The 13,851-nt window shown below is 41.3% G+C and overlaps 1 protein-coding gene across 1 annotated transcript in view; it reads left to right on the top strand.

Moving 5' to 3' along the window:
- CNTN1 (contactin 1) overlaps positions 1 to 13,851 on the top strand; it is a 238,637-nt gene that overhangs the window by 103,941 nt on the left and 120,845 nt on the right. The window contains exons 6-8 of the mRNA XM_067564200.1: positions 2,755 to 2,961; positions 4,799 to 4,895; positions 5,072 to 5,253. Coding sequence (XP_067420301.1) covers positions 2,755 to 2,961; positions 4,799 to 4,895; positions 5,072 to 5,253 — 486 coding nt within the window. The remainder of the gene's footprint in view (positions 1 to 2,754; positions 2,962 to 4,798; positions 4,896 to 5,071; positions 5,254 to 13,851) is intronic.

Here is a 13,851-nt window from a genome sequence, read left to right as displayed (position 1 = left end):
AATTTGCGAGGAAGGATGATTCATTGCCCAGGGCAGTAGCCTAAGACTGGGTTCAGTTCCTGGCTCCACCACAGATTTCCTGTGTAACCTTGGGCAAATCACTTAGCCTCTCCAGGCTTCAGTTCTTCATCTGTCGTAGAACTTCCCTACCTCACAGGGGGTTGTGAGGATTAATATATTAAAGACTGTGGGGCTCTCAAATACTACACTGATGGGGGCCAGATATCTACCAAAGGTAAGACAATTCATCTCATCCAGTGAACATCACATCACCCTGCACAAGGAAATCAGCAATAAAAAATGTCACGTGATAATTTTAGCTTCATCCTGGTACGATTGAAGTCAGTAGGAGTTTTACCAGTGACTTCAATGAGAGCAGGATTTGACCCATTACATTTTAACTTTACTATCTCATATCTTTTACTGTTCTAATAAGATTATATATTGACATGATGCAAACAGAAGAAAAATACTGATTTTTTCTTTTTGGTCTTAAAATTTCTGTCTGTCTACCAGCTATTATACAATTTAACAATGTTTAATTCCAGTTTGACATGAATTTAACTTTGAATTTGGTTTAGTCTTTTTAATTTGGTGCAGTAATTACCAATTCTGAGCTCAGCTTGCTATGTGAAAAGCTGCAGCTGAAGGGTTGAAAGCAAGCAAATATAAATGAACTCTGCAAACAAATGTTCTCAGCTAGTAGTTAGACAATAATTCAGTATTAGAAGGCTAAATTGTACTTCCTTTTAGGAAACTTGCTATTATTGCTAACTCCCCCAAAATAGATATTCTCTAGTTGATAGAGAATTCATCATCAAGAAAGACATAGAGAGCATGCAAGTTTCTTAGTTTCCTAATATCCAAAGCGTGGATTAAATCTGTTGAAGAAATACCAAAACAATTGTATTCCTTCAAATAGCTACTTTATTTTTTCAATAAATGATTGCAGGAGATCATGTCAGATTACCAAACATTATCCTGCAATAAGTGTATGCAAAGAGATAGAAATAGCTATGTTTTGTGAGCTAACTATTAGGCACCCCGTCCCATATTACATACATTCACAAATTTTGATGCCAGTTCTTAGTGAGTCAGCTGATGAGATGGTGTCTCTGAGGAAGTTTAAATCTCTCAGCTCTCTCTTGATGGACTAAATCCCAGATTTGTAAAGGTATTAGGTGGTGTGCTGCCTTAACTCACTTAGGAGCCAATGTCCTAGTGACGTGAGACTTAGGATCCTAAAGACTAGATCTGCAAAGAGATTTAGGAACCCCACAGACACTTTAGGCACCTAAATCCAAAATTTAGATCCTCAAAACCCCTGCTCAGCTGCCACCTAACCCTGTAGGTGCCTAAATGTCCTAGGCACCAAAGTTTTTGCTGCTAGGCATGCGCAGAGCCATGTCAGTCCTGACACCCAGCATCTAGTTCACACCTAAGCCCCAACATAATTCACAAACAAGGAGTTCCTTTTTCCTGCAAGGCCCAATCTGGTAGGCATGCTCAAAGCACACCTATTGGATTGAGACCTGAACAAAACACATCTGCTAGAGTAGACATGGGTTAAGATCCCCACTCTGCTTCATGTAGAGCAGGGACTTGAACCCAGCTCTCTTATATCCCAGGTAAATGCTCTCATTGCTGAGCTATTGGGTATTCTATGGTGTGTTTCTTTCAGACTTTTCTGTTGAAACTGTTGCACTGTGTGTGTTTGTCGAGAGAGCGAGAGAGACTCTATAGCTGGATAGTTTAGGCCCTTTCTTGGGAAGGGGGAAACCTGTACGAAAGAATATTTAAGTCTAGAAGAGGGTACATGGCTGTGAATTCAAAGCAGAGGGAATCTTAAATCCCACCCCTCTCCTCAGCATTTCCTACTGGCTAATTTAGGTGGCTTCCTACTCAGCTTGGTGGCTTTTGTGAATTCTGTTCTTGGATGCCTGTCTCCCCCAGTGTGTTGTAGTAGGGCCTGGGCACCCAATTCAGGAAGTGTGCTAAGTAGCACATCTAAAAGTTAGGCATTGCAACACTGAGTGGATCTAGTCCTGAATACCTATGATGCTTTTGAAAATGAGATTTGGGCTCCTAAATCAGTTAGGCATTGCAATGTTGAATGGAGCGCTGCCTAAATTCCTTAAAAAATCAGGGCCTACCCCAATAAGTTGACAGTATCTCTGTTTTATATTTGTGTGATTTGTGATTTTTCATGTAAGCCATCTTTAGATTTGTTTTATAGCATCTAATATATCTCATAAAATTAAATGGAGGTATTTTGAACTTGAGAAGCATATAGATGGTATCTCCCAGACGGTATCTCTCCTCTTAATTTGGTCGTCTTAGCAGAGAAAGCAACATTTTGATCTTAATATTTTGTTTTGAAGAATTGAAGTTGACCTTGTAAGGAGCTAGCAAACACATTTTGTCCCTCCCTAGTTTCACTCCTCTAATTTGTTGCTCTGATATATGTGTTCTTATTTTGTATGGGAATCCATCTCCAAACTAAAAACTAATAAACTACAGATTATAGGGAAATAAATCAGTTCATAAACTGGTGGGTTTTCTAGATTTCTGATTAGCTTTTCAGATGCCACTTACTTACTCATCCTTAAATAGTGCTTATGCTGCAAAAAACCACAGACTTTTACATTACTGTAGATGATCCTAGAGAAAATACTGTGGCTTTATTTGATACAAGCAGATGATACTATTTCTATTGGGTTTACTAAATATTAACTAGAAAATATTTTCCTCTAGATGATCTCAGTTATCGCTGGCTTCTAAATGAGTTCCCAGTATTCATTACTTTGGACAAACGGCGATTTGTGTCACAGACAAATGGTAATCTCTACATTGCAAATGTAGAAGCATCAGATAAGGGCAATTATTCATGTTTTGTGTCCAGTCCTTCAATCACAAAGAGTGTATTCAGCAAATTCATTCCACTTATTCCCCAGGCAGACCGTAAGTATTTATGTGAAGTGTTTTCACTGTTTGCATTTTGATTTTTCCCATTTACTGCAGTATTTTTAGCTCTGAGATAATTTTAAAGCAGTCAATGAACTAGTATTTCAGTAAGGTTACTTCAGAGATATTATTTAAACATTCCACATACAAAGGCCCAGATCATGCCCTCCTACTGTAGGGGCCTTCTTAGAAAGGAAACCTCCATGAAAATCCCCTCAGAGTCCCTTCTCTATCCTCAGGGTGTGAGTTTTACTCCCCTGTTACCATCATGGAGTAGGTCATTGGGCCTGTCTGAAAACCTGTCACATTCTCCTGGCTTTGACAACCCTTGGGGTCCTTGTTGGGGGATAGAGACACCAAGGAAAAGCTGATGCAGCTCCAGGCTGTATTATGTTTTATGGGAAATCTTCTAAGGAGTGGGAAACTCAGCCTCTTCTCCTGGCCCACCCAACCAAGCCCTGCTGCCTTTTGCTATGATGAGTCTGGAATGGTATTGCAAAAGCTACTGACCTGCTCTTCCTGTGGTAGGGGATGGGGGGAGAGAGGGCAGATCTATACTTGGTTATCTAGAGATAAAAGGCTTTGGATAGTTATGCCAATCCCTTGAGTCTTCTCTTTGGCTTCATGTTACTAAATTTTTCACTGCCATTTCATCAGCAAAGTTATGCTTTTTCAGTACAATAAATACTGTCCTGCTTGCACTTTGGAATGTCAGTCACTCGTCTTTCATATACTCTTTGCTTAATGCAAGATTTAATTTGAATAAAATTGGGCCCACTTGATCAGAGGGTACATATTTTTCATATTTTAAATTGTAAAAAATACATTAAATTCCAATTTCATATTCATTTACTTTAATATTTTAACATCACCACAGAATTTCCACCTTTAGAGAGAACACAGGGTAAATACTCATGTTATGTCTCTGTGTGTGAGTGGTTCCTATGCACATAAAAATGAGTTAATTGGCATTAGAACTATTTGATAACAATCACAATTAGGTTAATAAGAAATAAGTGTCATTTATTCATTAATAGACAAAGTGTGGCTCTTTTGCCAACCTGACTGGAGCAGGTCTGGAACAGAGAGGGAATCCACTCCTTTCCTTTCCAGAGCTGCTCTGTAGCTTCAGAACTTCAGTAGCCCTTGTGACTGTTAGATTTTCCCTACTCTGCATGGAGTAATAGCCAGTGAATTTAGGTGGTTTCAGCTCAACTGGTCTTGTCCCTAACTGTTCCTTGGCCCACACCCATACTGAGTCCTTCATCTGATAGGACAAGAGAAGCTCCACAGAGCTCAACTCACTGGTAGGTAGGGTTTCACATGCCCACATAGACTCCTGGTATTCCTTCACTCCCTATTCCCCTATGCAACAAAGCACAATAGTTCTGCTACTTCCAAGTACTTCTGTACCCACAGAAGAGAAGGGGGTGATCTTAAAGTTCACAAAAATGAAAGTTCACTTGGTCTAAGGAAGCCATGGAGATAAGCTGATTGGGCTTTGACTGCCCATAAAAGTTAGGAACGTGCTCTCTCCGTCATCTTTACAGTCTACTGTTACCCTCCAAAATAAACTTAAATGTGTTTACACTACAGAATTGTGCTCTTGCTTATATTAGCTATTAATCATCCAATGGAAGATAATTCATTTTTGAGAAGAGCAGTTCTGCCTTGTTGTTAAAATTGTTCAGTGCTAAGTCAGACTTCATTGGTATGGACACAAAGAAGAAGTCTCTATGGAATGTTCAGAAGTCATTCTTGAGCTGTAGAAGTTAAAATTGCTGTATTAATTTGTCACTGACTGGCTGTGTCTGTGAATCTCTCTCAATATTAGGACCTAAAGTATATCCAGCTGATATCAAGGTTAAGTTCAAGGATACATATGCACTCCTGGGGCAAAACGTGACACTGGAATGTTTTGCACTTGGGAAGTAAGTATATTTTAATTTAGTTGTAGAATAATATATTGCCTTTCATATCTCATTGGGAGCAAAAATTCAGGGTATTTAACACAAAAATATTTCGGCAATAAATACATTTCTGCATAATACACATTAATAGCCAATTTCTAAACAGTGCTAACTTGAATTATTGTATCTTTTCAAAGCCCTGTTCCTGAGATCAGATGGAATAAGTATCTTGAACCCATGCCAGCAACTGCTGAGATAAGCATGTCTGGTGCAGTTCTCAAGATCTTCAATATTCAGTTTGAAGATGAAGGAACTTATGAATGTGAAGCTGAAAACTATAAAGGAAAAGATAAACATCAGGCAAGAGTTTATGTTCAAGGTAAATGGAACATTTTAATTTTTCACAAATTCTTATGCTGTGTTTTCACACTTGATATCTGTGTTATCTAATTGCATCATTTTGACACACTGTTGAGTTAATAAAACAAAATCCAAAATTCATGCATTGTGAGGAACCATAAAAATGATCTATTAATTGAACAACTGCTCAATTTAGTTCATTGTAATAGCTGTACTTACATCTTGACTGCAATGTACAAGGATTTTAAAATGACATAAATATGCATAGTGGAAGCTAATTTGCTTAATTGTAGAACTGTCAAAAGTAAGAATAGCTAAGGGAAAAAGAGGTCACTAGATTTATCACACTTTTTTGTTTCCTCATTCTGTCTGGCTCTTTTCATCCTTTCTATCTCCTCTTCCCGCCTACAATTTCTCTTTTATATATACACTCTTTCTAAAGATTCTAAAGGTCTCCTAACTGTCTGTTTAATCCTAACTTCAGTGGCATATTCTACTAATGTTAGTTATTCTTTTAAGCTCTCTGTCCTTCACTTTTCTAGATTTTAAATACCTTTGATTTTTTCCTATTGGAGGCACATTTCCATAAAATCACTTCATTTTGTAAAAAAACTGAGCATCCTAGTCTCAGTGGTGTTTGTTCTCATCTGACAATTCTTCTTATTTTTGTTCCTGTCCTTTTGCCCAGTGTCTTTCGCTTGTTTCAAACTTTGATAAATCTATCATTCTCTGTTTAGCACTCAATAACATAGAGTATCCTACTGCTGGCAGTGGAACGGGCCTCAGGTAACCTGACTCTCACTGTCAGGGGGGGTCTCCACTATTTATTATATATGCCGATAATTAATATGACTTTTCTATTATTTTTGGCACTTGTACAGTGCAAGAATAAATGTAGGTATATTTAATTTTTATGTGTTTCTTAAATACCTTCTCTGTTTCCATGGACTATTTTCTGGGGAAAAGTAAGTAATGCACATTTTAAGTGCATTCCTTGTTATCGGCAACTCCAAATTGTTTACTTACATAATTTTTATGGTGCTATGAATCAGTTAATATGGGGAATAACTCCAATCTAGTAGGAACACAGTAGAGATAGCAATATTTACTTGAGAAATCATACTTTGTCATGTCCATTTCCCATTGTTAACTCTATAAAAATTGTTTACAGTTATTGTAGGGCCCATGTGATAATTCCAAATATTCTGTGACTCCACTGTATCTTGCTTAAATTTGTTGGCATATTACTGATTTACAATATTCTCTGTCCTTGATGGGCTCTGAACTACCCAAGTAAGAAAACCTTCATTATAGTATTTCTTGAAATGTGCAGCATTCCTTGTGATTACAGTTGTTGCAATTGGTATGGGACAATTCAGTACCCCTACAGTATATTTGTATCTGGCCTTATGTTTCTGATACTCCTGTTCCTATGGTAAGAAGTGCTCATTCTTCTTTTTTCTCATATTTTAACCTAATTTTGTGCATTCATTCACTGTCTCAGAAGGAAAAGTAGTACTAGAAGACAAGTCTATCAAAAACGTGCCAGCACATATATTCGTGGGATATTGCTGATATCCAGATTACATTGTCATGAACTTTTCTGTTAAATGAAAGGTCTGTTCTTAAATTGAAATTTCAAATTAAAATGTTCTCTTTCTGGAGACTGTGGTCAGAGATGTAAAACAGCCAGATTGGACCCAATATTCCTGCCCATAATATTTTTTTTTAAATTGTGTTCGACTTAATAAAAAATGTCCTATTTTTTTTTTTTTTTTTTTTGGTGGGGAGGGGGGCAGTGACAGGAGGGTGGAGGAGAATTATTATGATTTGGCCTACAGACTCTAAGTTTGCTATGATTAGTTAGTTATTCTTGCTGCAAAGATGTGCAAAACATTTTGTGAGGGTTTAGTGGGGAAATTCTAGGGATGTGTATTATAAATATCTTGTTTTAGGGTTTGCATGCCCCACCTATCGACAAGGTTGTGGTTACCTAGTTGCTCATTAGAGCAAGAATGTTAAAAAGAGATGGAAATATGGGCATGCATCCGGTAGGCAGAGCTTACAACAATGACAGGAAGCAATATGGAACTAGGAAAATGAAGGACTATCGTGCTTAATAGAGACTTGATATGAAAAGTGTTTATTTTTCCCTGTGGCTGAAGCAACCCATCTTGTTGCATCTAGTAGATTCTCCACAAAACACCAGCAAGATTGTCTATAGATGAATATTTTCAAGAGGGCAAGTTAAAGAAAAATTTGCAGCCGTACAGCTAAATAGCTTTAATTGGCTTAAGCCAGATCTGTAGTATTCACTTTGCATACTTTTTATGTTCATTATTTCATTATATTTTGTGTATGCCTTTGGCTAGGGTTTCAGCATAGTTTGTCACTCAGAATTACCTTCATTGGACTGGCCTTGTGAAACACTTTATGCCATCACTTGTGATTAGCATGGGAATTATATTCTTGCACATTCTGCTGTAGCTGACATGCACAGATGCTTGCAGTCTAAGAAGAAGAGTCTGATTTTTCCATGAAAATAAAACCCTGTGTGCACACTGCACTTGAAAGCATGAACATATGTTTTGACAAAAAGGAATAATCCTTAGCTCTGATATAACAATTGTAAACTGGACTGCTACCCTCGAAGTGAACCGAATTTAAACGTATATAAATGTACAGTTCGTATAATTATAGCAAACAACAGTTTGCTAAGATACACAAGGGTAATTACAAATAAAAGAAAGAATAAACCTCTCTGCTCCTTCCCTATAAATTCGCAGTTCCTTCTTAAAGAATATAAGAAGTGGTGTGAAATGTAAAACACAGCACCACCGATACAGTCAAAATACCTATGTACTGCTGCTTATGGAACTGATGTTAATGAATAACACAGTATTATAATGATTCTTCTTCTTCAGGTGATTGCACATGTCCATTCCACTGTAGGTATGTGTGCACCTAATGCACAGTAGTTAGAAATTTTCCCTCAGCAGCACCTGTTGGGATAGTGTGAGTTCCCTCTGGTGCCTCACACCACAGCATGGAGGTATAAAGGGCCCCACTGCCCCCAGCTCCCCTCAGTTCCTTCCTACCACCTTGATGGTTATTGGAGCCGTGATCTTTGCTTTCAAAAATCTTCCCTCATCTTCTTGTTTATATAAAATTCCTGTCATGTTAGTTTATCTTAGAATAGTGTTTTTTGTATAAAGTTACCATAAGAATAAGTTTTGTCTAGTTCTTAATGTAGACAGCTTTCTGGTGCCTGTTGAGTACTGGGTCCAGTACCAGACTCATGCCATGCTCTCCTGGCTTTAAGGCCTATGGCAAGCCAGTGCCAGTCAGCGACCCATCCCAGCTGCCTGAAATGTCTGGGGAAAGCCCACTTAGGTGACAAATGTCACATTCGTAGAGGATTCAGGCCTCATTCAAAAAAGGGCAGGGCGGCCAGGCTCAAATATTTGCTCATGGCGTCTGTGCTGCTCTCTCCATTGAAACCTTCCTGCTCTGAACAGGTACTGAGCACGTGTGAGTTGGTCAGGAGTGCTCCGTCCACTTTAGCTGAGTCTTCAGGCAAACCAGCTTCACTGGTACCAAAGAAAAGACTTCATAAGTCCTCAAAGGACTCGGTACTGGGGCTTCAAGATCTATGGGCAAGGCACTAGGTGCTGCAAAGGACACTGAGGGACATTCAAAAAAGAGCCCCTCTCCCCAGGCACAACTTCCCTGCAAAGAGGGATTGCTAACTACTGAGCCCAGGAAGGGCCCATTGAGATGGATCACAAAACTGGCACAACTCTTGGTACGGCAGGCTCAGGGGCCTTTGACGGTACCATCTACACCTGAAGAGTTTGAGGCAGCTGCAAACTAGTGAACTTGTTAGTTCTGATTTCGCTCCGTGGGACAAAATTCCTGCCCGGCACCAGAAGTGGGCTTGTTGGATTGTCCAGTGCCTGGTGCACCATTCAGTACTGCTACGGTTGCAGCGTCTCGGCAGGTCCCAACCTAAGGATTGACTGGCACACAGCTGGGTTCCATCACCATACCAGTGGCCCTTCTGGAGCCCTGGGGGCTTTCCTCCACATTCTGCAACATTCATTAGACACTGGAATATGAGAACCACAGTCATTGTTCTCCCTCTGCTGGCACCAGAACTTTGCAAGGGGAACTGATTACTCCTGTGCAGGAATTGGACGAGGGACCCCTCAACAACCACTGGCCTCTTCCTCTTCATCCCCGAATGAGGCAGCGCTCGTGGAGTCTACCTCTTCCATGCCAGATGACTTCAGAGTCCAGCAGGACTTGTTAAAAAAGGGTGGATGTGGCTCTGGATATCAAGCCAGAGGAGGTACAAGAAAAGTCACACAGATTGGTGAACATTTTGACCTCTGCTGGACCCTCTAAGGTAGCTCTCCCTATAAATGAGGCCATCCTAGAGCCCATCATAAGCTTATGGCTGACCCCATCCTCCCTTCCTCCCACAGCTAAAAGGGTGGAGAGGAGATATTATATCCCTTCCCCAGGTTATGAACATTTTTACAGTCACCTGCCTCCTGGTTCCCTGGCAGTATCTGCTGCAAATGAAAAGGAGAGGCAGGGACATCAGGTCTCAACCCCAAAGGGGAAGAAAGCAAGGAAGCTAGACCTCTTCGGCAAGCAAATTTATTCCACAGGAGGATTACAACTGAGAATCGCCAACCAGCAGGTTGGTATAGGAAGCTCTAACCTGTGGGAAAGCATCCTAAAGTTTAAAGATAAGCTTCCTGATGAGGCTAAACAATTAGTTGCCAGGTCAGCCCTGCAGGTGAGCCTAAATGCAGTGGATTACGTAGCTCATGTTATGGCTTCCGCCATTTCCTTGTAGCATTCATTTTGACTGTAATTGTCACGTTTGTCCCCAGAGGTACATCAGATCATCCAAGACCTCCTATTCAAAGGCCATTCACTCTTCTCTGAGAAGATGGATGAAAGACTTTGTAACTTTAAGGACTCAAGAGTGACACTTAAGTTGCTGGGGACTTGTACGCTGGCAGCGAAGCGAAAGCCATTCTACCTGCAACAGTCCCATCCGTTCCACTTGTTTATGCCTTGTAGCCAGAAGCTATCTAGAAAGAAGGGCAGAGGTTATAAGAGATGGCTGCCTCCTCCATAGTGCCACTGCAGTCAGGCACACTGGTTCCTCAGAGCATTCATTTTGACCTGTCAAGAACAGCCTATCACTTCCCAGGGTACCATCATTCCCTGCCCCTATTTTACCAACTGTCTATGCTACTTCCTAAGTGCTTGGTCCTGCATCATCATAGATCAGTGGATCCTAAGCATGGTGCAACTGGTTTAGACCCTCCAATTTACTTCTGTTCCCCGTTCCTGTCTCTCTTCCCTGTCTCGCTTCAGAGACCACTCTCATGAAAATGTGATACCTTAGGAGGTCCAGTCTTGGTTCCTTGAAGAGGCCATCAAGGGAATTCCCATGAGTTTCTGAGGAAAGGTATTCTATTCCTGATACTTTCTAATCCCAAAGGCAAAGGGGGTGAGGGTGACTCAGGCCTATTTTAGATCTAAAGCAATTGCACAAATTTTTGAAGAAAACAAAATTCCAGATGGTCACTCTTGCTTCTATTATCCATTTCTTAGAGACGGGGGACTGGTATGCTGCTTTTGACTTAAAGGATGCTTACTTTCATGTGGCAATTCATCACAGCCACCGAAAGTTCCTCAGATTCATGGTCAACAATTCCCACTACCAGTTCACAGCTCTCCACTTCAGCTTGACTGTAGCCCCTTGCGCATTTATGAAATGTATGGCAGTAGTGTCAGCTTTCCTGTGCAGATCAGGAATCCCTGTGTTCCTTACCTGGACGACTGGCTAGTGAGGGGGCTGATCCAGACCTCAGCTATTCTCGAGCATAACCTCTACCCAGTTAGCTTTTCACATGGTAGGGCTCCTAATCAATACGGAAAAATCTATCCTGACACCAGTGCAGAGAACTCGGATTTATTGGGGTGGTGCTAGACCCCACACAGGCCAGGGTGTTTCTGCCGCAAAAGAGATTTGAGGCACTGCGTCTTGTTGCTTTAGAGCTAAAGGTCCATTCTCACACTGTGGTTCAAAAGTGCCTCAAACTTCTAGGGCACAAGGCGGCATGCACCTACATGGTCCAGCACACCAGACTGGACTTCCAGGAGCTACAAGCTTTGCTCGCCTCAGTAAACTCTCCAAGCCGCCATCACATGAACAAGGTAGTTGAGGTACAAGTTTGAGTCTTGTCCTCCCTGGACTGATGGACAAACCCATCAAATGTTTACACAGAAGTTCCCTTTGTTCTGCCTCAGCAGATGCTCACTTTAGTTATGAATGCATCAGATCTAGGTTGGGGAGCAGACTCAAAGGCTTTGGTTGTCTCAGGACCTCACTCTCCAAGAACTGCAAGCCATGTTTGGCTTGTGTAGCATTCCTCCCGCATATCAGGGGGAAGAGTTTGTTAGTTCTCTCAGACAACACAAGAGCCATGTTTTATGTAAACAGACAGAGGGGACATTTTGTGTACATTAAAGAGACTGTTTGATAGGCCTTTTTTGCACCATTCTGCCGAAAGATGACTCAAGTGAAGTAGAATGTCCTGCACTAAATCTGGGACTGGCAAAGCAGAGAGGGGCAAATGCCCAGTGGCAAGCCATGAGAGAACCTATGTGAAAACTCAGTTTATAAATGATTTAGCAAAGGAACTTCATAACCTGCTTGTGAAGTAGGATAACATTTTGGATAAACCTATGGACCAGGTTATACACTGAGTTCAAAATGTGGAATCAGAAATTGGGATTTCCTTGAAGGTATCAGCTGTTAATTCCCAGCCTCAGAGTGACTCCTTTATACCAGATGTAGCACTTCAAGAAGTGATTGCTAGTGAAGCTAATGATTGCTAAAATATTGGAGGATGCCAAAGTGCATATTAATCACAGACATCCCCTGGGTCAGAAGAGAGAGACTGTTTCACAAGTGGGTCCCCGGGCAGATAACATTTGTAGATGTGGAGGCAAAGGCAGAGTCACTATCAGGAACTGATAAAATGGCCCCTGAAGAGGTGGTCGAATACCAGTTACTTCATCGATGGCTAGAAAAGCACAATGCTGTTGGACTCAAGATCTGAAATAAGTCTGATCCAAGGTGAACTAAGTGCTAAAAGGGAAGAAAATTTGTACTGCCGGAGTTAAATTGGTGACTATTAATCATCAGTTACTGCAGACAACAGGAGGAACCCAGCTCCCTCTGAACTTGGGGTCTCTCCTTACCAAGTGGACTTTTGTTGTGATGATCAGTATTTCTAGTGCTGTTGCTTTCGGAGTGGATCATCTGAAGCCATCGCAAGAACTCTAGGGTGATTATAGACCAGACTTGTCCCTGGACAATATTTGGATACCCCTGCTGGATGTGGGTAGAAGACATGGATCTTGGGGAGCAATTCTTGGGGCCTTAGAGGTTCCTTTACCATGCCTACAGAGTGACAGAGAGGAACTGCTCCCTGTGGTGGCTCAGAATGAAGTTTTGATGAAGCCAAATCACTGTTGGGGGAACGATTTTTAAGTCCCTTAAATAAAGGCACCCCTCAAAACACAACTCAGGGGAAATTATTTTTTTCTGTAATGAGTCACAAACATAAAGATTAGTTTGTTTCTGGCCACATTTGCTTAAGCTGGATTTGCAGGGAGAGAGAGACCTAAGAACCTTAATCCTGAGATAAAGGGACCAGGTAGGAAGAGGCCAAGGGAAGACGCAGCAATGAATTGGATCAAGCTGTACGTGGCTGCTGTTTGTAGGGTCGCTGGGTTGGAACCTAGAGTAGTGGGCAGATCCAGGCTCCCTTACCAGCCATAGGTAAAGTGCCATAAACACCAAGAAAAGGAGCTTATTTGGAAGCCTGAACAAAGGGCTGAATTTAAAGGGCCCAGAGCCAGCGCTGAAGACCATAGTGAAGGCAAAATAATACTCCAGAAGGGGTTCATTCAGACTTTGTGACTTGACTGGAGGGCCAAGCCACTGAAGATCTGCCAAGGTCAGTCGGCAGCCTGCAGGATCACCAAAAGGACCACGATCTTACACCCAGTTGCATGGAGACGCTCAAAAGATGAGTGTACATTTACAGTGCTCAGCAGCTATTCCAGAGAAATGCAGATGAAGATTTGGCACCTAATAGGAAACCAGCTGTGGAGGAGAAATTGCAGGAGTGTTTGAAGGCTGTTGAGGTTACAGGATAGTGAACAGTGCTCCCGAAGAAGCCTGACTCTCTCAAATCACCTCTTTCTCCGGAGTTATCCCAGGTAGATTTCTCTCAGAACCGGAGCTGTGTGTATAAGATCCTGGTTCTTCAACCTCTCAACTAACATAACCCTTCTGATGGGAGACACTTGTTCTCTAAAAAGACTGCCCCCCTCCATTTTGTATTTTTCTCTAAGCAAATACAGACAGACAGCCCCTAGACACTAGAGACAGGTAAGCTTTAGACAAAAGGAAGAGAAAGGGAACAGGGAAAGAAAGAACATGTATGGTGGGAAAGAGATGGCAAATACTGGAGGAAAGTAGGTTGGTCTCTGTTCAAGCCTGCCCTCTCTCAAGTTA

Source organism: Emydura macquarii, unplaced genomic scaffold (assembly GCF_026122565.2).
Source record: "Emydura macquarii macquarii isolate MOO-44397 ecotype Brisbane River unplaced genomic scaffold, CSIRO-AGI_Emac_v2 contig_2636, whole genome shotgun sequence".
NCBI lineage: Eukaryota > Metazoa > Chordata > Testudines > Chelidae > Emydura > Emydura macquarii.
This window is presented reverse-complemented; position numbering and strand designations above follow the sequence as displayed.